At 44.8% G+C, this 24707-nt stretch overlaps 1 protein-coding gene across 1 annotated transcript; it reads right to left on the bottom strand.

The window, feature by feature from the left end:
- Positions 1-2517: 2517 nt before the first annotated feature.
- Positions 2518-23661, bottom strand: BFSP1 (beaded filament structural protein 1). The gene is made up of 8 exons (XM_075497477.1): positions 23291-23661; positions 15797-15857; positions 11366-11461; positions 10432-10524; positions 9672-9779; positions 7032-7252; positions 5536-5621; positions 2518-3592 (listed from the first exon to the last, which is right to left on the bottom strand). Exons 1-8 carry the CDS (start codon positions 23659-23661, stop codon positions 2649-2651), a joined length of 1980 nt encoding a protein of 659 aa, XP_075353592.1. The 3' UTR covers positions 2518-2648.
- Positions 23662-24707: the final 1046 nt, after the last annotated feature.

The following is a 24707-nucleotide window of genomic DNA, read 5'->3' as shown; positions in this document are numbered from 1 at the left end:
GATGTTCCCATGGCACAGCGTACATGTCATTTTATAATTTCTTACCGTGTCTGCAGCAGTAAAAGATGGCAGGGAACCTCCTGATCTAGTTCTGATTGCCACAGAAGCAAGAATGTGTCGGTAGTAACCTAGGTCTCATCCCAGGCTCTGCTGAACAGATGCTCGTGAGTATTTCACAGTTGCACTTTAGCATTAGCATTTAAACACTTCGTGGAGAATTTGCATTTGAGAATCTGCATTTAAAGCAGAGGTTAGCCCAGAAAGCATGAGATTTACTATACCTTTTAGCACTGTCATTATGAACAACAGAATAGTAGTGTTTTTCCATGTAATTTTCATACAAATTTACAGAAAGATGCCTGTCATCTGCAGCCTTACTGGGCAGCCACCGTGTTTGTGGAAGGCAGGTCAGAGATCATAGCAGAATTTAGGCCTTAGTTCCTCATGGTTCTTGACTTCTGCTGATGTTGGTGTCCATGATGCAGCTCAGCACCAGTTTGGTTCAAGTCTTGCGCCTCGGCATTGCTGCCTATGCAATGCAGTATGTGACTTCTCCAGTAATACATGCCACTAAACCCACTTTTGGAGTGATATTTATACTGCCCAGCTGCTGAACAAGGTTTATGAGCATCAGAAAACCATTTCTATGGCAGCAGCGTAGAGTGGTGACACCGCAGCACAAAACAGATGGGGGCGGGGGCTATTCACAGGTCAGCCGCCTAACGCAGGCTCTCTGAAGTGTTGCCTCTTTGCCATTGACTTAAGGCTTTTTGTATTCTGAACATTAAGCTCTCTGTATTGCAGTGAAATCAGTTGGGGGGGAGGGGGGAATACCCAGTTCTGTCTAGGTACTGCCTGAATCCGTTTACACCCTGTTTTGTGACAGAATTATTAAACAGACTTCCTATTGCTGCAGGTTTGGTTTTTTTTCCCCTTGCAGTAGTCAAAACCTGCTTTCACCAGCAGTTATTCTGAGCAGTTGCTCCCAGCTCACCAGAGTGCAGCCTGCGTATGCATTGATAAATTCCTTCTCTGCGGTTATTTACAGTGTTAATAAATTACACTGAAAAGCAGTACACACCCTAGCAAGAAATGTCTGGCGTATACTCCCACAGCGTTTCGATAAAACGGCATTGACAAAAAAATCCTGAATAAAAATGTGACTATGTGGGTCACCCGTCCCTGTTTCAAAGAAGAAGGTGCCACTTTACCAGATATAATAGCCAGATTAGATGCTACCAATGCATTGGAACTCACTAATGAAAAAAAAACCCGACACAATATTGAAGGAAAGTCTTGGGTGATGTGAGAAGGTAGTCCTGAAGCTCAGGCTCATCAGCTCAAGTAGCATTTAGCCCTGTCCTTCACAGCTGACAGGAGTAATCAGCCAGAAAGAAAAAGCCATAACAATGCCGAAAGCTGAAATGAAAACTTTGAGAACTGGGATGGGAGAAGGAATGTGTAAAGCACTTCAGTATGTACCTGGCTTTAGTGGGGTTATTTGTATGCCTGAAGTCAAGCTGAGGCTTAAACGATGTACCAGTGCTTTAAATAGTGCTCCATATTTGCACATACACAAGTGAAGGATTTCTTTCCCTTTTCTTTTTGGTTGTTTTGGTTTTTTTCCCCCCTGAGTTGAAGATTCCTGGAAGCTGCAAGAGGCTGTTGCAGAAGTGTTGCTTTTTGCTTCCCCAGGCAAGGGTACACGGGAGGGCACCGCTTGGTCCAGCAACCCCGTGGAGCTCCGTGGGACCGCAGGTGCCTGGGCTGCGACAGGATCACATGGCTATATTAAACTCTGTAAAACGCTACAGTCCGAGGAAATACTTAACAAGAAAATATCAAAACACACGGTCTTTTGAGTTGGCTGCGGTCTGCTCAAAAGCTTGTTGGCATTTGTAAATACCTTAGTTGTGTCAGTGAAGGACAAATAATGCCTTTAGTATCTTTTATAAGGGTTATCCCCCACTTCGGTGGAATTTCAAGTTTTATTCTGAGAAGTTATGCAGTAAGAGCTTATTTCAAATACAGAGAGTTTGTCTTTAGATCCAAAAAGAAACGTCTGCCAAGCTCATCTCTATTTAAAGCCTGTAAATGAGAGACTTGGAATAGGTTATTTAACAGGTATCCAGCCCTTCCCTGGAAAAACTCCTGCGCACCCTGCACGTCAGCTGACATTTACTAGTAGGGACCATCAGTCAACGGTAAAGGCAACACAAACCCACAGTGGGTATCTTCTGTAGAAGGCAAAACTTTTATTAAATGAACCAGATGTCACAAGTTAACATTTGCAGCTGTCTGAGAGATGGGGAATTGTACGGCAGCTGTAGGAGCAGTAGAGGAATACGCAAATTTGTCCCGGATACTGTGGAAAGCCAGGCAGCTCTGGAATAATAATTACTTTCAACTTGTCCTAATCATGAAGAATCAGTTGCATAGGATGTGCCTAGTATTTATTGCCCTGGAGTGCTCTAATGGTCATTGCACCAAAGGTGAGCCTACATCAGACAGAATTGCCATCAAGGTATCAATCTGTTCCATACCAAACAGCAAAAATCTCACTACTGTATCATTCGGTCAGGAAAAACAACAACAGTCATTTAATAACTATGCCAGACAAGTTGACTATCAAGGGGGGTGTGTGTCACTTAAGATCCTTTGTCACCTGGTTTCTTCTTGCTTGTCTTCTCTATCATCGTCTCCACAATCATTGCTGTCTCTTCGTACGTCTGAATTCTGTCGTCTGAAAACTTTTCGATGGACTCCACCACCTCCACCTTCTCATAGCTCATGGAGCCAGGCAAGCCTGTTTCCCTGAACAAAAGGCCCTGCTTATCTTCTCGGTCATATTCTGCCTCTCGAAGGACTCCTGGCTCCGTTGGGCTTATCAGGCCAGGGGAAGGAACTCTCTCGGGCTCAGAGATGTCCGCATACTTTGTGATTTGCTCGATTTTGCCTCTTGTTTTTTTTTCCCATTCAAGTATGTCTTCTTTCTCTTCCTCTTTGCGTTGGAGTTCAAACTCTTCCCTCCTTTCACAGATGATAGCCTCTTTCTCTTTTTCTGATGGCTCAGCAGGTTCTGGCAGCTCTGGTATGGGCTCCACATCACCACCGTTCATCACCTTCCCGTTGCCGGTGGAAACTGTGATCCCTCCCACAGCTGGGACGGAGGGGACCAAGATGCAAGGTTCCTCATAGCTTTCCTCCCCTGTTACCAGCACATAACGCCCTTTGGGAACGGCATCAGGTTTAGGCTCTGGTCTCTTGCAGACTCTTATTTTCTCCCTCACAATGTTACACAATTTATCGAAGGCTTTACTTATCTGTGCGCCATCAGGTACATCCTCTGGGCCCACTTCTTTTTCATCGAGTTCTGATCCTTCCTGCTCAGGTTCACATGTGACTGAGCCTTCGTGCCTAAACTCCAGCTGATCTTGGTCAAAACCTTCCAGAGTTCTTTCATACATTCTTTCAGGCGAGAGACCGTCGGTTATGTCTTTAGACATCAGCTCCTTTTTCCTGGCAATTTTCTTTGTCAGAGCTTTTTGTCTGGGCTTTACGCTGGCAATGTCTTGCATGGCCTGGGTGATATCTAGGGAAAAATCAAAACAAAGCAAACAACAAACAGTGCTGAACACAGTCACTGCACGTGCTAGAGCTGCGTCTCGCCCTCACTGCTGCAGGTGGAGAGCTGAATGCAGCAGCAAATGTGAGCACAGCTTCTGTCAGCACATTAAACAGCCTCTTCATTTGCGTGTGCCCCCTCGGCCAAGTAGCCATTTTGCATTTGAGGTTGCCACTGCCATACACAGTGTGAGGACACGGCACCTTTGTGTGTAAGAGAGGCAGCTGCCCAAAACGGTCACCTATCAGGCCCGCATTAATGCTCAGCAGGAGTGGTCAGCGCCTGCTGCTGTAGTCGGGCTGAGCACCTTCCTCCCAGGCTTCGTGGCAGGGTTTGGCCCTGTGAACTAGACAAGAAACCTCATCTCCTAAGGCAGAGACTGAAGCCAGGTGCCCGAAGTTAGAGGCATGGCCTGGCAGTAGGACTAAGTGGAAATAGCTTGTCTTGGCTTTTACAACTCGTGCTAGGGTTTAGGTAGGAAAAAAACCACCACACTGAAGCCCTATTTAAAACCTTCCCACTGAATGCAGGGTTGCTGGGTGAGCAGTCCAGGCCTGACAGGAAAGGTGAGTGTCATCAACAGCTCTTCCGAAGATGGGCTCCGCAGGGGGACGCCTCACCTTTGTGTCCCGGGGAGGGCTAAGAGTGAGCTACGCACCTCCCGTCATGGCAGTTTTGGGTATGGGCAGATGCAGGGAGGTGCATCAGGAGGGAGCAGCGAGCGGCCGGCAGGCACGGGGCTAAGCAGCCGCCCAGCCAGCGGTGCGGTGCTGAGGAGCAACATTTTGGCATCAGTTGAACACTGACATCAAGCCGTAGCCCCGCGCAGAGGGAACCCCTGCCCGCAGGCTGTGCTTCTGATCTCCTGGGCGGGCAGTAGCCATGACAGCTCAGCAGCAGCAGCAGGAGCGTGGGCAGGCTACTGATTTCCCTGGCATGAACAGCTAGAGCAGAGGAGGCAGAGGTTGGTACTGGGAATTAGGGGAACACAGGGACAGACAGATACTAATATGTCTAAGGCACCTGTTCTGTGCAATGTCACAGGTACAGTAATGCACATAAAATGCCCTGCTTGCCTTGCGAGTAGGAAGCAGAGGTGCGGTTAGAGACGGGCCGAATCCTCAGTGAGTTTGCAGGACAAACACTTTGCAGGACAGTAGTTATTTACATCTGCAGAGGATTTGGCCTCATGCGTTATGGACCCATTTCATATAAAACTGCTATGGTTCACAGAGCAGTTAGTTAGAAAAATTACAGCTGCACGCCAAAGAAAAACCTCATTTGATGGTTTATCTCCATTCTCAGGGCAGTTTGTTGCTAGTAAAACCCCAGCGAGCCTTGGAGTTAAGCTATAGTAAGTCATCCTGTATGTTAGTACCTTTCTATGAACCAACTCCCCTCTCTGTTACAAGCAGCCTCGCTAGTTTAGTCCTGGCCCATTGTCGCCAGGTTTACAAGCATCCTAATTCTAACAAGCAACAGGGAGGAAACACCATTCAGAGGAAAGCAGGCCATGGGACATGAAGAGGCCCAAAAGTGTCCTCTGCCTGCAGCACTCAGCATGCCCTCATGCTCTTCGCACGTGACTAAAGTGTGGGCCAAGGACTCGCAACAAGTCAGCACAAAACCCCAGCTCTATCTGTAGTTTCAGGTGCCTTCTGACTATGCTCTATTGATTGGCCTAAGTAGTAAATTGCAGAAATTAGCAAAGAAACTCTTTTTGCTTGTGGTTTTGGCCTTTGACAGCTTGTCGCAAAGCCAGCTGAGGCAAGCTGAAATCGTTGCATTTACTTAGCAAGCCTTGAGTCAGGCTGTCACGGCTGGTTTGTATGGAGGACAAATGGAAAAAACAGCTTAAAATACAATGATGCTGCTCTTGACAGACACAGGAAGACGTGGCACAGGTTTACCTCTTCCCCTCGAAACTTGAGGCTGGACAGGTCTATAGATCTGCGTGAAGAGTGTGACTGGCGTTCCTGCTATAGCAGAGTTTAACCTGCCGGAGAAGACGCGCATCGGTCAGATCTCTCCCCCTCATTTCCATCACGAGCAAGTCAAATTGCGCAAAATGAAGCATGGAGGTTAAAGAAACGTATTTCTCTCTGGTGAGGAGTCAAAGAGAATGACGGAAGCCTGTTTCTTGCCTGGGGAAAACCAACACAGCCACAGCACCTTCGCAGGAGTTAGGCTGGTTTCCACCAGCAGGAGACGTGAGATGCTCCATTAGGTAAAGTACACCAGCAATTACACCCCATAGCAACGGGTTTGTAATTTAGCACAGCACTTTGAAGGATGGGAAGATTTTGGATGGGCAAACAGTCAATCCATGCCTACCAGAGGCTGGCAAGAGCTGTCCAGGCGGGCTGGTAAAATATGAAATTTGGTAGCTGTTACAATGTTACCTGCATATGCCTGACTTCAGAAGGGCAAGAAGAAAACTGAGCAGTCTTCCTTGGAAAAATATTTGAGGAGTCACTGGTATTAAGGGTTAAAAATTAAAGCTGAGAGGCTGGCCTGTATGCAAACCAGTTACTATATCTGTGGCCTTTCCAGTCTGCTCTGCTAGAATTTCAGAGAATATTTTGGCCTGTAGGGAGGATATACACCCTGTGTAGCTATGCAAGAGATGCACATTTTGATTTTTTTGGGCACTGAGAATTACCCTGATCAGACACTCCTAACCAGAGCACAGTGTCCAAAATGAGACGCTGAAAATTGAAGAAATATCTGTTCCGCACATGTGAGATGATTGACTATTAGTGAGAGTCCTTCCCCTGCACCTCCTGGACAGCCCAGAGCAGCAGTCTGGGTGCTCAGGGGTCTGGCCCTGCTCCATCTGCCTGCACAACACGGCCCCGGGCGCTGCTGTGAAAGCCCAGCTCCTTTTCTCGTGTGAGGCTGATGGTTGACATTAGAGGGAGCCAGTGCTCCTTTGTAGGTTGAAACACAACCCAAATCCCTGCAAATTTCTAATATTATCCTTTTTTCCCCCCCTTGCATGAAGAATGGGGTTGCTGTGAAGAGTGTTTTGCTTTACAGGGCATTTGCCCTGTCTGAGCCCTGCGAGACCAACCTGCTGGTAACGCCCCAGCAAGCTTCACTAACACCCGGGCGGTAGAGAGGGTGTTCAGTTTGCTTTCCTATGCTCCTGACCCCTGTGCCCTGACACCAGGACAGTATATGGAAAGGAGACTGTATGGAAAGAAGCTAAAAATGGCTCTGACCCTTTCCTTGGCAGAGGCTTGACCAGATTTTGCATTTCTTTAGATTCCTGTCCCTGGATATCTACCAGTGAAAGGTGTGAAATGGCCATAGCTTTGGGAGGATCAAATGCCCTTAAACATTTTTCAAGGGAGATAAAAGAGATCACTGGCCCCTTTGGGAGAGTCCAGAAATCCAGCCTTACCGGCTGTCCTCGTTCTCGATGATACGTTTGTACCGTTCCAGCTCGTTCTCCAGGGACTGCTGGTAGATGACCAGCTGGCGGCAGTCAGTTGTGTACTTCTCCAAGGTCCTCTCAGCCTCCTCTATCCCCTTCCTAAGGTTTTCGATCTGCTCATTGTAAAGCTGAATTTCATCATCGTAACTCTCCTGGGTGTTTTTAATCGCTTGCTCCAGCATGGTTGTCTGGTAAACAAAATTGGTGGGTGAAAGCAGCAGCTCTGAAGCATTCAGCATCCCCGTATTTCAAGGGTAATTAGAGGCAAGATTTATTTATTATGATGTGTGAGGCCGCACTGCTGAAACACAGTGGCAGTTTCACTGCATTTGTTTAGTTATTCAAAACTAGTAACTCCCCCCTGCTGCCCCCTTATCTATCCCAAGGCTTCTCTTCCACAATAAGCACGACGGGATCGGCGTGAACCAGGGGAACCGCTGTGCGATATCTTCTTCCCCATGCGCGCGAGGCTGGCTGATGTCTCGCTGCGTGACCTGCAGCTCACCGTGGATGGCCTCGGCAGAACAGGCAGCGTCTCACGAGGAGAACCAAAGTGCTTAACTGGGAAGATGTCCCCGGGCAAAACCTGTTCTTCCTTCCCTGTGGTCCACAGACCAAGCACTGAAGGTTAAGGAAGGGTCTTTTTTTAAATAAAAAGCTTCCCTTTTGAATTAAATTCCTCGGCTTTTTTACTTTAGCAATAAAAATAACTGCTCTGCAGTAAGGCCTCAATGCCAGTCACTGGAGTGTGCATCAACCAGGAGGTGGCGATGAGTCCCTTGCAAAAACAAGGGGCAGGAGTTACAGGCGGGCTATTTGGCGGTGTAATTCTGCTCTCACTTTCTTCTGCTATTTTTGGCTATTCGTTATAGTTACTTTATCACTTGGGATTTTTTTTCCCCTTTTCAAACAGCGCTTAGAGAGATGCACTCACAAAAAGCTATTGGGGCAATAACTGACTAATGGATTCCTTAATAATTGATTTATTTCTATATGTTACAGGCAAGATTTTCAAAAACCTTTTAAGAGAGGCCTTTAAATTTAGGAGCTAAGTCCCTTGGTATTAGCTTGGTTATATTGCAGTGTACCAGTGGACCAACAGGTTCCACAGACCCCTTTAGTGTCTGGTACTCACGAGGTGGGGTCAATAACCCCTCTGCGACACGATTATCAAGTCCAGAAACAGGAAAGCAAAGGAGCTTGAGGACACCTCAGTCATCAGCTCCAGCCTTCACCATCACAAGCAACCACGTCATTGACCTCCACTCATAAAGTTATTTCACTCTTTTAATCTCAAGGCATGAGAAGGAATAATAAAGTCTTTCTAAATGGGACATGAAGATTTGATTTTGAAAGCAGCACGATTAATTCCCCAAAGAGTGCCTCTCTCTGTATGCCAGCAGAAGGCTGATTTTCTCCTCTTTTTTCTATATTGATTCATTATCTCACTTATGACTGTATTGATTCTTGCCTTTCCCAGAGCGCATGTGTCCTTCCCACTAGAGCATCGCACATGAGAAAGAGACCAAGGAAAAGACCTGGGGGTAGCACTGTCCCTGAGTGCCCTACTGAGAGACGTTATGCTCAGGAAGTTGAGAGCTGCTAGTCTGAGTGTCCAGAGAAGTCCAAAATCCCACCAAAAGGTGTTTTATGCCAGTATTTCACTACCCCACCCTGGATGGACAACTCGAGGCACAAAGGAAGCTGTATTTGGGGGGCACAAGTTGGTCATTCTCTGCCCATATCCACTAAGAAACATTCAACTGCATGTAGGTAGACCTGCCATTGGCAATTATACAGGACTGGTTTCTATTCACCGTAGCCTTTAGCTGCTCCTCCATCTCCTGCTGCCCTTGTCCCCTGCACTGCACGCTTGCTTGGAGACACCAGCTGGAGGAGGAAGGTTGATTGAGAGGAGCAAGTTTGGCTGAGAGATGGGCAGGAGCAATGAGTGAAAGTCTTGGCCAGTCATTTTCTGCAAATCGGGAATTGGCAAAAAGCAGGTGGGTTTGGTGCTGGTGGTGTCTAATCACAGGAGAGGTGTTGATGTAGTGCTTAGTAGCGACAGGGATGAACGCAGGATGCCAAATGAAGCTTGACACCTATTTCAACGGACATTCAGTTTTGATTACCAAGTCTGTCCAGTCCTTCTCACAGCAAGCTCAGCATTGGATGTGTCACTGATGGAAAGGACTGGGCAAGAGCCCTGAAGGTCCCCCATCATTTTTCATGGAGCAGTTTCCAGCCTGAGCTCAGTAAGTAAGAAAGAAAGTCAGAGCAGCCCCATGTGACATTTCATTCCACAGCCTCCTGCTGACTCCATCCCGCAGGAATCTAGTGACAACATGGAAACCTTCTCCCACCAGCTACTCTGATAAGCAAAGATGGCTTCATTGTGGCTACAATATCTACAGTCCTGGCCATCCAAACCTGATGATTTGGGCCACCAAGAGAATGAGAATGAAACAGCTGAAGAAGAAGATGGAAAAAGTAAAACACGTCTCCCAGTCAATTGAGTTCACCAGACCCTGTTAAAGACCACGTGACCATAAGAAGAGCAGAGTTCATGAGCATCATGGTTGTGTTTATGACTAGTTATGGCAGTACCTCTGTCTGCAGTTTGTATTTTTGTGCCTGTAGCTGGCAGAGGATGCTCTTGTATTCCTCCAGCTGGCTCTGCAGAACAGGGATCCTCCTCTCCGCTATCAGTTTTTCCTGGTTGGAAGAAAACAACGTGTGTACAGGAAGGTATGTTTCACTCTTAAAAAGAGCCAAAAGAAATTCCACTACTGGAAATAAACTGTAAAGACAAATAGAAAATGACAAGAGACTAATAAAAAGATGGGTATTGAACCTCAAGTAAACCCTTGTGGCATGGCTTTAAGAATAAAAGATGTCAGATGACAGGACTGTAGAAGTACAGCTTATGTTGAAATTAGACCATGTAGACGGTAGCTGTTCATATCTTCTTCCAACTAATAAATGTTCTTGGCATAGCCACTCACATTGGTGGGAATCGCCAAGTTTTCATTTAGTCTGTACCAATTTATTCGATTTACAATTTTTGCCACATCTCACCCCTTCAGGACAAGATTTACTCTCTCTGTAAATACTTATACATCCTGCCAGCTCCTCCTCAGATAGGAAGCACAACTACTTCAACTACCTTTCAACTAGCCATTTTGGGGGCTAATACATATTTCCAAAGCTACAATTAGTTTTTTCTCTCATATTCAGTACTTACTCACAGTTGTTGCAGTTTCCGTCTAACCTTGGAGTGGGAGTTAGAGGATCTGGGATGCTTTAGGAATAAACATTGACTCTTTCTTACTTAGAGCAGCATGTATTTACCGACAGCAATACCTACCTCACATATGCCAGTGGTTATAGGGGACACGCGAGGGGTTGTCTGGATGATCTGCTGCAAAACATTGACGTAGGTCTGGATTTCCATAAGGTTCTGTGGTGAAGTAAAAAACATTTTCATTAGAAAATGCCATAGCAAGGTGTGCCCTTCAGTGTGCTCCACTTCTGGGGCTTATTCCTAGATATTTACTTATTTCAGCATATAAAAGTCTAGTTCATGTCCAGACTTGGTTTTGGAATGTGGTTTTAGACCTGATTTTGAGTGCATGTGTGTTAATGGTTTCATCATGCTGAGGGTACATTACAGGCATTTGGCAAAGTGACAATATAGTTCATAGTCTTAATGTAAGATTCCGTGATCTGCAATTTCACGGGAGATTTTCAAAATGAGGACCACAAATACCTTTGCATGTGGTCCAAAAAAGTGAGCCTTTCCTTTCAAAAGCAGCAAAGATGGTACAGTGGCCTGATACCAAGCCTCACAGGTCTCCCAGGAAGGAGAAGGGGGCTGCATTGTTAGTCGGCTGCAGCGTAACCATACGGCCACAGGCTTATTTCTGCTGATTAACTGCAATGCTCTGGCCCAGAAAATTGGGACTCCCCCTCTAATGAAAGCAATAGCTTCTTAGAATGAAATAGAATACAGCTTGACCGGCACATTGGGTTGAACCATGATAATAGCTCAACAAATTCAAGGTGTAGACATTGGACCCTGAGGGAGTCAATTTGGATGCTTGCAGCCAACCAGCCATTGGGCTTGACCTCCACGCTGAAGCTCTTGTGCCCACTGAAAATATATACTGCTATATTTACCCACCAAAACACAAATGGGATTTGCTTTAATTTGCCACTGGAACAGATCATGGAGAAGGGCAAAGCTTCACACATGTCTCTAGAAGGAAGATCTAAAGAAGATAGCAGATTAAGCCCGTTACCTTCTTGTATCTGTCCTTTGTGGCGTTAATGTCATCCTGCAGGAACTGGGACTCAATCTGCAGCTCCAGGTTGCACAGCAGTGCTTCATCAGCTTCCTGCAACGGAGAAACACATGGTACAGTCAGTATGTATAGCTGGAGTGCCAAAAACACAGCAGCCACTTAGCCATAACGTGAGTCGTTGTACATGCGTAGCAGGCTGCATGGAGAATTAAAGCCTACTCGGAGAAACAAAAGTATTATAAAACCAACAAACAATAGGCACCTTATTCATCGTGTTCTCCTGTTGCACATCCTGCTTTTCAGCACAAATATAATTTATGATATAGTTTGGCACTGGCACTGTCAAAATATGTTTACCATATGCTTTATGAATGCTGGGAGCCAAGTAATAGATGCTATGAAATACCAGTCTTTGACACTAAAAGCTTGCAATGGTGCATGAATCTTAAAGAGATGACATCAACAGACTAAGGCATTGATTTCTCTGGTGTTTATGACAGGACCTGAGGTATCCTGACAGCTTTTTAATATCCCCAGTAAAGAATCCCTTACAAAAAAAACCCAGGATGGTCCAAAGTATTTTCACTCCTTTTGCTGTATTCTCAAATATCACAAATGTTTGTCAGGTTTGGAGCCATTTCTGGAAATAAAAATGACAGATGAGCAGGTCCAGAAAAAGTCAGTTTGCTGCAGAAGTTTCTAATATTGGGGTTTGTGAGGAAGAAAGTTCATAATGTCCAATTAATTCACAGGACAAGGTGTATGACTAGCAGTCATGATCTCAAAGTACGTAGATAGGAGTGGCACTGGTATTTAAATCCAGTGAAATCTCCATTTCTGCCCAAAGGTCTAATTTAGATTTTTCCCATCTTATGGCATTTAATATAAGTCCATGGATATAAACCAATTTTATATTCATAAAACAAGTGAGGCGTTCCACCACTGAACTGTCAAGAAGTATCTCTGTTGGCTTTAAGCCTATCATCTGTTGATGTTGTTGGACATCTCGCAGATCTCCTGTTAGAAGACACATGGCCTACCCCTGGCCCATGCCACAGACCAGCATGTCCTTCCTCCTCCTCATTCATCTCTTTTTGGATCTGAAGGCTGGCTAAACTGCTCTCAGAAATTAAGCAATATTTATAAAGGACACAACTAACTATATTAAAATATAAACCTGTTTACAGGTTTCATCTCCAGATCTTGAGTGGCACCCTGTCCCCACTGAAGGCAACAACAAACACTCTGCAGTTTCACAGTCTTTGCCGGGGAATCACGATATAATCGTTTAATTGAGAGTAACGCTCAAGTGAGCACGAAATCTCTAAAAAATGTCAGACAGGAGTTTCAGCTGGTTCACTCACACTCTTGGTTTGCTAACGGAAATGGTTATGAGCCTACAAGTACCTCTGTTTTCAGCAGCATTTTCCTAGAAGCACAAAAGACATGATAAGGTGGAAAGATACCTTTTTTCTTTTTCTTTTTTTTTTTTTGACAAGTTGGTAAGCATTGCATTTGATAGGATTTGGGGTGTTCCATGCTCTGGTTTCCCTCTGCTATAGCAGTATTTCAACTACTGATTTAGTTCCAGATATTTTATAACTTTTTGTTTCATATATATATAAATGTGATTCTCATATATATATATATATGTGGCACCTCAGTGCCATAGGCAAGAACAGAAGAAGAAATCTGAATTTCACTACCAGTAAGTGAGACTCATCGTAGTCTCAAAGATGCTACAATTGTTATTTCTCAGAAAACTTTGGTGTACTTCACGGAAGACCTAACTGGAAATGACCACATAGTTCATCTGATTGAAAAATGGTGGATGTAAGTCCTGACTCTGTTGCTTTACAGCTGAAAGATCTCTACTGAGCTCTAGGACATCTTACCAAAATATGAGATGTTGCTTCTAAGAGCAGATTTAAAAAAAAAAAAAAAAAAGATTTAAAGGTGTCCCTTTAAAATCACCTACGTGCCATTACCAGCTGTAAATATCTCAGTGAGTGGATGATGGGCTGCAAATAAAAGACTGAAATCTATGGGTGCAGCATATGACTGGTAGAAGGGGTATTTTCTCATTGCACGTGCACAACATGTGCTATTCCAAAAATGTGTAGATGTTAGCGGTCTCATTATGCTGCTGAGCCTCCCAGCCAGAGACCTCTCCAGTGGTCTCTCTGCTTTGTGAGACAGCGGCTGATTCAGACACATCCAGACCAGCACATTCGGAGCCAGTCATCAGGAATGCCCGCTGCTTTTCTGCACTCCTCTGCCTTCCTATTGAGAGGAAGATCAGCAGGACAATGGCCATGTTGGGAGGTTTGGAGGGGAGCCAAAAAAAGCCCCCACGCCCCTAGATAATACCAATAAGCAAATATTTCTGCATGCAATAAGCAAAAGCAGCATTTGGCTTTCCAAATGTTCCTTCACAGGGGAACAATACTTCTGCCTTTATTCCCTGCTTTCAGATAGACCCGCTGCCTTGATGCTGTATATCAGAGCAGTGCAGTGCCTACACATTCTCTTCTGAACTTTGCAGTATTTGCTATTCACTCAACTTCCAAATAACCATTCTGCTTTACGTGCTGATTCCAGAAAGTTGATCCATGTGATTAAGCAGCATTTTCATTTACCGTGGAAGAGAAATCCCTGAGATCTCACCAGAACCACTGTTTGCTGATTTTCCAAACTGATTCTCCATCTGTTGGAGAAGGTACGAGTTCGCCCCTGCACGTGCAGGTTTCAGGCTACGTCTTGGGCACTGACGGAAAACCAGCTGTGTTCTCTCCAGCGTTGGGTGCCCCAATACAAGGAGCTACTGCAAGGGGAGCAGCCAGGGGCAGCCCAGACATAGCCTGAGATAAAAACATTCCCTGCGGCTCAAGATCTTGTCAGCTGCGCCTGGGGTTGTCAAATCAATCCACTTTTCTTTAGCCACAGATTAGCTGAGAGGAACCGTGAAGATGGACCCACCAGCTCCAGCTACCCCTTACAAAATATTTGTCTCCGCAAATATTTTTTCAGAGCTTGCAGGGTGTCCAAGAGCCCTGCTAGCACACTGGAAAATAGCACTGATGCAGGATATCTAGAGCTCATTGGAGATAGAAATGCTAAAACGCACTTTTTTTTTTAATAGAAAACCTTCATATAATTGATGTGACAGTGCTCAAGCAGAACAGCTCCTGCCATTTGTAGCTGGGAAATAAAAAAAATCTCTGTTTAATCCACTCGCAATTGTTTCCCACTACAGAAGATGAAGGATAACCTGTGAAAAATAGAACTGGGGAAAGATATAATACAACTTTCTTCACTCAGATGAAAGCTAGTAGCAAGAGAGGATGAATCAGGCTTTCTCAGTTTCACAGACCTGGTCTGGAAACTTCCTAAATATGTTAGTAAACCTATATCTTTTCTCTGAGCATTATTATTATTATTATTATTATTATCTCTCTTGCCATGGTATTAGTTCAGGAAAGTGCAGCTCCATATAAACATTCCTCATGTTTCTCTGTGAAAGGAACAGATGAGGGAGGTTTGTGGCTTTTCTTTTATTTGGAAACGTAATGGGAAGCTGAGGGTCTGTCCTGGGAAGGGCTGACCATATCCTGCAAGGTACTGAGGAGCTTTGAGACCCACCAGACTTCAAGACTTGGACACAACCAGCATTTTCTCATGCCATGATATCAGTTCTAAACATACTTTAATACAGTAGCTGTATTAAAAAAAAAGTTGGGGGGGGGGGAGAAGGTATTTAGCAACAAACACATTTTCTCTGGTCATATTCCAGATGCTTAAATCTGTGTATTGGCTGCAGGGTATGACTAATAAATGGGCTCTTCCTACCTCTGTGTGTAGAGTCTAACTCGCTCAGAGAGAAATTGCCTTCCAAGTTAAAAAAAACAGTGTTAAAAGAGTTAAAATGAGTTATTAAAGGCACCTAAACATGTGCCAGATCTTCAGCAAGGGTAAATTTGCAAAGTTCACATTGGATGTGGAAGAAGCAACATGTATTTCAACTCCAGGTCCCAAAATGAATGCAGGAGGCATTTGCTGATGCTCTAAAAGGAGTGTTACGCAGTAGATCCTCCTAGTCCTTGGTCTTACTGAAAAACCAGTGAAGTCCTGAGCACAGCTGAGGCTGTGGGCTGCGGATGACATGTGCTACATGACCAAAATCAGCAGGACTGTACAGAGCAGGGCGCTACACGGTGCGTACGCATGCGCCAAGGCTCAGCCATTTGCGCAAGGCTTAGGGAAGGGGATGGAGGGGAAGGAAAACTTTTCATCAGTGCCTAATGACAAGAAATGTCTTGCTCTGACATTTCACCTTGCCACAGCTTCTTCAAAGCAGCTTACTGTAGTAAATGAAACCAAAGGAAAAAAATGATAAAGACCGTTCCTTTTCCATTTTTCCAGGCTTACCTTATTAAGGCGTTCAAGGGTTTCTTTTAGCCTCTGCTGATATTCACGTTCATTTCTATACCTGCAAATAGAACAAAGGAGATGAAGTTCAATGGTTCATCCTTCTGCAAACTGCATTGTCATCTGCCCTATCACACACAATACATGCTTCACCCTAAAGCAGAATATGAATCTTGAAAGGGCCCAGAAGATTTATTTATGCATTAGCATTAATTTATTTTTTGGTCCCAGATGCTGAGAGTAATTCCAGAGTTGACTAACTTCTTGTCCTCAACTTATGTAGCAGAAGACAATGGAATGCCACACCTTTGCTAGCACTTTTTCACAGAAAGCCCAAGAACAGATTATTTACAATAAAAGTCTATTCGATTGGTATTGGACTACAGTGACAGCCATTCATCAGTGGTTACTATCTGAATATTTGCTACACTGGCACATTAGCATTTAATTACATTGTACTTGGTTTTCTGTTCTACCTGATGTTGTTCAATAAGCATTTTCATGACAGACACATTAAACACAAAGGTTGCAATTCACCTATTGATTGTGCATGAGTAATGTTGTATTAGGATGCTTTGATGGATCAAGCTTTGTGTCCTCTTTAATAGCAATTCATATTCCAGTTTTGTCAAAATCACATGTGAGTCTTAGTAAGGACTGCATTTAGCCAACTAATCTTATGCATTTATAAAATGTCCACAAATGCATAATGTGCATGTTCCTGTACTGAGTGAACAATTGATGTATATTGTGTTTATCTTTCATTTGAGGAAATGGCACATATTCTTTAAGAATTAGGGCTCTGTATTTGTATGTCAGATAGAACTATCTTCTGGGAAATCCTTTTAGCTGCAAAGTACAAAACTTCCTAATTGCTAATTCCCTGTTGATTATTGTTGTTTATTCCTTTCCCTAAATAAACTATATATAAAATGTTTAATAGGAGATATGGTTTAATGAGACCCCATTAAATAAAACAAAACCAACCAGAGGCATCTTATAGTACAAGGCAATGAGACTTTGCCATCAGTAGTGAACAAGTGGCTCATCAAACTCCATCTGCTGCCAGTGCCAAAGTACATAAATACAGTCTATTCCTGTTTATCCCTTTGCTTTCCCTAAAATAATAGAGATACAAAGAGATAAAAAGCTGTCATTTTCCTACGTCCTACAAGAAACCCTCATGTTTGGTGACAAATCAACTCTGGTGGTGAATGTCCTTCACTTGCAGTACAAGCAACGGGCTTGTACTGCGTTCATACACAAGTATGAACATGGCTGTAATTCAGAATTGAACATAAACCCTTGCCTGTCTTCTGAAATCATCGATTCAGCCCGGATATGCTGGTGGCATCTAAAGGACTTGCTCCAGTCAACAGGGAACAGTTCCTGGACTGAACACATCAAGGATCAAGTTATAATGGTCATGTCAGCCTCGCTCCTTTCTTTTTATCTCCTGAAGGGTGAATAGCCAATGTTATTCTCATCTCTTTCAACATCTCTTGGAAAGCCAAAGGGATGGGGTCATTCGTGAACTGACCAGGACCACAAAGGAAGAACTTGGCAGAACAAAGACATGGACTCAACTTGGTGCTCTGGTTTCCCAACTTTCCTTTCTTTTGAAATCCCATAATATTAGCAGCGTTGGTCACTGGTCTGTTAAATTCTTACCATGAGCGGTAAAGAAACAAGTGAAAATGATGAGGTTTTTATTTCGTTATCACTCCTATAAATTGCTGGGCCTCCTCAGCTGAAGTGCTATTTTCTGACAAAACTAAAACAATGTCTTTTTGCCAAACTCTAATAACACAGGGTTCACTTCCAAAGATATTCAGCTTCAAAAGCGAGACTGCCTTTGTTTCTGTTGTTTATTAAGTAGCTCACCTCCAACCAATTTTCTATCTCTCTTACAACATTTTTGTGTGCAGTTGACAATAAACACTTCATTAACTTAAGATACTTTCTGACAACTGAGCGAGAATAAAGCAGATTGTGGCAACTTGCGAAATCAAATATACAGCTACAATAAAAGGCTGGATTTACACTCCTACTAGTATACAACCATCCAATAGAGTCAGGATCTAAATCTCAGCCCTCATGTCATTCAGACCTGCTCAAACCTGCCAAGTTGCTAGATCCTCAGTCAAAAATTCTTTAAATGACTGAAATATTCAGCTATGTTTTCCTTCACTCTCAAATAACTCAAATACCTGCTGTGTCACACAGCCATAAATCCACCTGGCAGCCTTGAGAGAGTTAGTATTGTGTGATTATCCTTTGAAGGAGGATCGCTTTTAAGTGATGTTCAATCTACTCCAGAAGCTCGGTGCAAAAGGGCTAAGGATCTCTTAGAAATGCTTCAGAGACCTCACAATGCCTCTGTGCCTGCTGAAATGTTTCTATGTAAGTGCAATAGCTGACAATTTGCAGCCCTGTTATGCTTCAAACCTGATTTTAATGCTCAAATAATAAGCCGGACATGTTTAAAAGAGGACGTGTTTTTCTTAGATGGTTGCTGGTCAGGCTTTCCTGGACCTTAAGAGCCATGAGGTTCATTTGCTTCATTTTTAAAAAAAAACCTTTCTCATCTAGTCAAGTAGCTTTAGGGTGCAACAAACCTTTTTGGACTGTTTAGAAAAATGGGGTATTCATTGGTTTTTGCACAGGGGAAAAGAAATGGAGTGGAGGCTCAAACAAAGGCAGATAAGAGCTTTAAAGGTTCCCATCACCTCACCTCTCTTAGGTTAGCAGCTCTCTGTTGGGGCACTGACAGATTTACAGGTATTTGTTAAGCCCCTTGAGCCTCCCTACAGCTCGGGGCACTGGCCTGCTGAGAGCATCGGGCATGCAGGAGGGAAGCCCACTGCTAGGCTTGTTTCTCCACCTGGGAAGCACGGCTCCAGCAGCTCCGTAAATCTCTTTTCCCATCCCCAGCTGACAAACAGGACGTGCTTGCTCTTAAAAGATGGGGCCAGGGCAAGGCCCTTTTTATTTGGAGCCTGCCTCTGCCGCAGTGCAAGGGCTGGCTCCCCTCCAAAGAGGAAACAGTCACAATACATCCTCGTGATGCTCAATGGCCAGACACTCAATTTGGTGTCAAGCCTGTGCTTTTAATGTAAAGAGAAATGCTGCCTCTCTGTTGAGCCCTACTGAACTCTTCCAGCAATGTATGAAACCTCTTGGCTTGCCACAAGCTGAGGCTAAACTTTTCTACTACTTTTCTCCTTTTCAGTTTCCCTGAAGCACTTCGCTAGCCTTTTCTCAAGAGAGGCCGCAGTAATTTGGGCGCCAAGGAAAGCACAAACTGCAAAATGCTGGTCCTGCAAGGACAGACAGGCCAATAATGCTTGTATTTTATACCGTGAAAGCTAGGATGAGCCTCAGGAGGGCTGCGCTCTGCTGATTTATGAACAGATTGCTACCTGTGTTATCAAGAAGCTGCTATTGAGCGGCTGACAGCAGTGGGGCAAGATTTCGGCAGTCTGAGGAGGGGGTGGAGGGCAAGCAGGACCTCCTCACCTGCCACTGCAGCAGGACAAAGCTCTCCCTATCACCAGAGAAGCAGCAGCAGTGCAGGGACAACCCCTGTGGACAGGACTTGAAGATGGCTTTGCCAATGCTCACTGGCTACGGAGTCCCTACTGCTCCCCATAGCCCAGCTATCATGTATTCCTACTTGGTTTTGTTTCCTCTTGGGTGTCGGGTCCCCGCTGTGGCCCCAAAGGGTGTCAGCTCATCTGAGCATCACCACACAGTGCAGCTTGGAGAACACAGTGCCAATTCCTGTGTCTAGTGACTTCCAGGGAATCATATTGCATGCAAAACCCACAAGATTAGCAGTGACTGAATTTTAAATGAAACAAACGATTAGCAAGACTTTTAATTTCTGAAGTTAATTAATCCTGTTCAGTCAAGGGCACTAAAATCTGGGTTTCAGCATCTTTCCTAATACCATGGAAAGAGAAGTACAGTCCTTTCCCACAGCCAGATGCAACATTGCTATAATAATGATGCTCAATAAAATTAGCATAATTTTATTAGTCTTTAGTCTTTTTATTTATTAGTCTTTTAGTCTTTTTATGAGATGCATCCAAACGATTCCTAGCGATGCTTTTTTTGCAACTTCAAGAGAAGGAATTCGCCACTGGTACAGAGTCTGAATTATTCATGTCAATGTGAAAAGCTATGAATGTGGCTATAGAGGATTTAAAAATACATTTTAATATAAGATCTACTTTTCAATGGTTCATGCACATTTAATTGTACAGACCTGGTAGTCCCAGGCCCTACTGTGTTTAAATGTAGCTTTAAAAGGTCTACTTATAGATATAAATCTATTTCCCAAATTGTGAATGTGAGTAAAAGAATGGCTTGCAAGAGCTAAAATTCTTTGCCTTAGTGAAGGACACAGGCATTTGTCAATTAATTGGTACGCAATGCTCCACTCTAAGAGATTTTGTTAATCCTAGCGTGCCAAAAAGTAGATGCTTTACGTTTCAAACTGAAGCAAAAAACCCGCAGGTTGCTAGTGCAGTGAGAGCACTGCCCGCTGCCGATGGAGCGCAGACCCAGGTAGGAGAGCAGGGCTTCAGCACAGGAATACCCTGGTTTCAGTAGCATGGCAAGGCCCTAACATGGCACAGAAGATTACTCCTCCCCTATTTTGTTTAGAGACCTTTATTTGTAAGTGTAAGTAGCTGAATTCGTAGCCATCAGGATGGCTTTGAGCTAGAAACGGTGAGAAGGCAGAGCACACGGCGTCACAGCGCTGGCCTTGTTTTAACGCCTGCAACTCCAAACCCAACCAATTTTTTTCAGACTCTGAAGAAACTTTCATGTCTGTCTTCAGGTCAAATTCAGCAGCTCCCAAGAGAAAAAAACAAACCCAAAATTCACTTCTTGATATAAACTGAAGGCAATTTGGTTAAAAAGCAGCCACTGTTCTTCCATTGCAGTGGCCCTGTGTACCTTTAATTTTTAAATTGCAACATTGTTGGCTTGGATATGGTCAAAGTTTCCTTTTTACTTTTGTTTATGGCTGCTGAGTGAACATCCCAGGATTGTATGACAAGGCACCATACATTTTTTCCTACGAAGTCACTAACTACCCCTGGAACAGGTCCTAAATCTCACTTTCAAGAAGCACAGCTCCCTTCTCTGGGTGTTTCCCCCCTCCCCGGATTTTCAATGTCCCGTATTCTTCCCCACCTATTTACAGATTGCATAAAGCACCTCTAACAAAAAGTAAATTATCTTTGTGTCAGAGAGCGAACCCTGCTGCTGAGGAACTATACAGGCAGTTAATCCACAAACTGCTCAGGTGGACGCAGGAATCCATTAAAAGGCTGCCAGTACAAACTAATTTTTTCTTACCAGTTTTTGTTATTTTTTCTTGCCAATTTTTCTTGCAAGTTGTTGAAATCAAAGTTGTGTATTTCACTGCACTGGCTCTTCCCCTGCCTGAAATACTCCAGACAGAGATAACGCATTTTTGCCCAGCTATACCATAGCACCTGCATGTTTCTATACAGTTTGCCATGTTTATAACTAATATGCAGCTAGATGTTTAAGTACTGACTTCAGTCAAAATCTCACGGACACCACGTAATAAAAACATATGAACAAGTATCAAAGTCAACAGCTAAATTATAGCATTGGCTCATAGCTGAACTTCCTGCTCATAAATATTGGAATACAAAGGTTTCTAATCAGGTGCTTATTACTCGCTGGCACTGAGTCAGGGCATCGTGGACATCTGACCATTTCCAGCATTAAGCCTCAGTACATCTGGATGGGCTATTCTCTGCTGTCAGATGAGAAAGAGAGATCAGGGCTTGGATTTCTACAGCTGTGCCATAGCTCACAGCCCCCACGGGCTGTTCAGGTGGCAGCCCGCTGAATTGGGTTGGAGATATTATTTTTTAATTTTTTTTTTTTTAGCCGGCTCATTTTCTTGATTCAAATCTCAGGGTGGCCACAGGAATAGCTGTGGCAGCACGGCAGATCAGGCAGTGCGCGCCAAGCAGCGTGCAGGGCTGGGAAGGACAGGATGAGGGTGCATTAGGACAGTATGGCTGCTGATGGTGATACATCATCGGACCACGGCCTAAAGACACAGATGGCCTTGACGTCAATTATCGCGCATCTGTTTTCTGGCTCTTTCCAGTTGAAAAATGATTGGAGACAAAAAAGGAAAATATTATCGGTCTTACACTTTCTAGTCCAGAGGAGGGGAAAATCAGGGGAGGATAAGACTGAAAAATCACGTGGTTTGGACAAGGTCAGGCAAAAAGTCTGTGGTGGAGACAAGGGACGAAATCTTGAGGGACTTGTATTTCTGCAGCAGCAAGACAGTGCTCCAGATAAGTCACCTTCTGCCTCATTAAAAACATTTCTGGTGAGTGTGGTGAGCATTGCCCGGGAGTGGCTGCACTTATACCAAGACTGCGTTTGTTGAAAATATTTCATTTTTCTCCTTCCCATCACTGTCAGTGAAAAGTGTTTCTAAGCTAAAGCATGTTATATGGAGTTCACCCCTCACCCTTTGGTAAGGAAGAGGATGAAAAGCTCCTCTTCAGCCTCCATGCTGCTGCCAAATATTCCTCGGTAAACTATCCAGATAGATGTTTAGGGGGAAAAAAACCTGACCCATAAGGAACAGGAAGCCAAGACCTTTCTCTCCTGTGAGCAGTCCTTTTATGAGCAACACTCACTAAGTCTTGTTGTGTAATTAATTAAGCAACATGGCCAACACTGCCTGTTGCTGAAGGGAAGGGACCATGCGTGTCTGGAGGCACTCGTATGCCTCAGCCCCCAAGGCTCCCGCTCTTTGATTTATGGTGCCACTGAGATTAAAGAGAAGTGAAGTTAGGGGAAACCTGTTCTTACAGCTACGGCTTTAGTAGCATGAGATGGAAATAACGGGATGCAAGGAAGAAGAGGAGGGTAATTAAGCAAATTTCACATACCAGGAAAAAAATTGTTTACTTTCTTTTCATCCCACATCTGTAGTGGTTGGCACAGACTGGCCCAGGTGCCTCACAATGCCTGTAAATAAGAGTTTCTCAGAGATGTCCCACACATTTCAGGAGATGTTTGGGGTCGTGTAACTCTGTGCTGCTCAGACACAAGACTTGCCTTGAGACATTTGTTTTTTGAGTTATTCCCTCTTTGCAGCTTAGAGCACAATCCTCCTAAAGCTAATGAGCAACAGTAACTGACATGTGCCACGGCAAGGACCTGCTACCATGGAAGGGAGAAGGCAATTACCCATCTAGTAGCAGTGAGACCATGAAATGCAGCACTGGAGCTCCCTAAGTCCTGGCACCTTGCTTTTCACTGTGGGCTTACACGTCATTCCTGGCTACAAGTCTGATACGCATGGAGAGGCATCGCCCATGCACGAGAAGCAGCTGGTGACACCAAATCTATCCTTACTACAAAGATTAACTATGGCAACGATACCACCTATTTTCCTCCGTTCGCAAGCCTTACTTGTTGCGGTACTCATCGAGCATGCGCTGGGCGTCCTTCTCCTCCCGCTCCAGCTTGGCTCGGTCGGACGCCAGCTCCCGCATTCGCTGGCGGTTGAACTCGATCTGCCCGGCGAAGGCTTCGTCCAAGCCCACCAGCTCGTCCATGCGCTGGAAGGTCTCCAGCTGCTTGCGCAGGATGGTGTTGCGCTGCTCCAGCACACGCGCCCGGTTGATATAGCTGGCAAAGCGTTCGTTGAGCTCCTGCAGGTTCTCCAGGCCCCTGGCTTGGGCCAAACTGTCGAATTCAGGGTAGCCTCGCAGCTCATCGTAGGCGTCCGACCGCTCATACTTCTCCTTGCGCACCTCGCGGAGGAAGCTGCTCCTGTACATGGCTTCGGGGGGGCTGTGCGGTGCCGGGGTCCCCTCTTGCGTGCCTGCCTGTCTCTCCAGTTTGGATCTGAATTATGTCTGGGGGGTTTGGGGAGGAAGAACTGAACATAATCACCCCCCCAGATGATTAGGACTTGTCTCCAGGGCTGTTTGTGGCACTAAAGGCATCACCTGCAGCAGTGAACTAAATAAATCCCAATGGCCCCGCCTTGGGGCTGCCCGTCCGGGCGTCAGCAGTTCAGAGGAGCAGTGGGTATGGGGGGGCAAGGGGCTTTCCTTTTTGAATGTTGCAATTGTGTACAGCCAGAATAAAAGAGAGCAACATCCAGCTTTCACTCGGCGGATTAAAGCGTTATCCACGGACAACAAAATGAGCGCTTTGCAGTTTCAGAGGCTGAGCTCAAAGCCTTTCGTGGCTGTGCTGGGGGGAGAGCTTTGTCCCATGGTGGTGTCCCCAGGGCTGCATGCAGAGGCCTTCTGCTGAGCCAGGATTTTGGTGTGAGTGAATGGCAGCGCTTGTTTTTCGTTATTTGACAGTTTTGCAATCATTTAGGATGATAGGATGGTGTATAAAAGCCAGTGTTACTCCTGCTCCAAGTACAAGATTTGGCCATTTGGTTCTCACTTCATGCTTCTTCATGTCAGCCTTTTCCGCAGGTTATTTCTACCTGGCGTGAGAGGCATCAAAGCAGCAGTGGTACTAAAAGCCCCATGCTTAACAGGGACCTGTTGGGAGGCCAGTTTCCTTGGGGATAGCTAAGTGCCATGTCCTCTTGTGACTTGGTGGACATACCATATTATCCCATAGGGAGCAACCATCCTTCCTTCCTTCCTTCCCTTCACTCCCACCATAACGGAGGCTCGTGTGCTGCCATTCCCTGAGAGGTTTTAATTTCTCTGGAAGTGATGGATGTATTTCCTCTAGTACTTTTTTTCCAGTCTTTCCCTTTGCAAAATCCTGTTTCTTGGGCCTGTTCTTCCAGAAGAACATCTACTCACCCAGCCAAAAAGCCCAACACCAAGACAGTCCAATGTTGAGATCTCTG

This window comes from Mycteria americana, chromosome 3 (genome assembly GCF_035582795.1).
Source record: "Mycteria americana isolate JAX WOST 10 ecotype Jacksonville Zoo and Gardens chromosome 3, USCA_MyAme_1.0, whole genome shotgun sequence".
NCBI lineage: Eukaryota > Metazoa > Chordata > Aves > Ciconiiformes > Ciconiidae > Mycteria > Mycteria americana.
The sequence above is the reverse complement of the archived record's forward strand: the minus strand, read 5'-3'. Positions and strand labels throughout refer to the sequence as shown.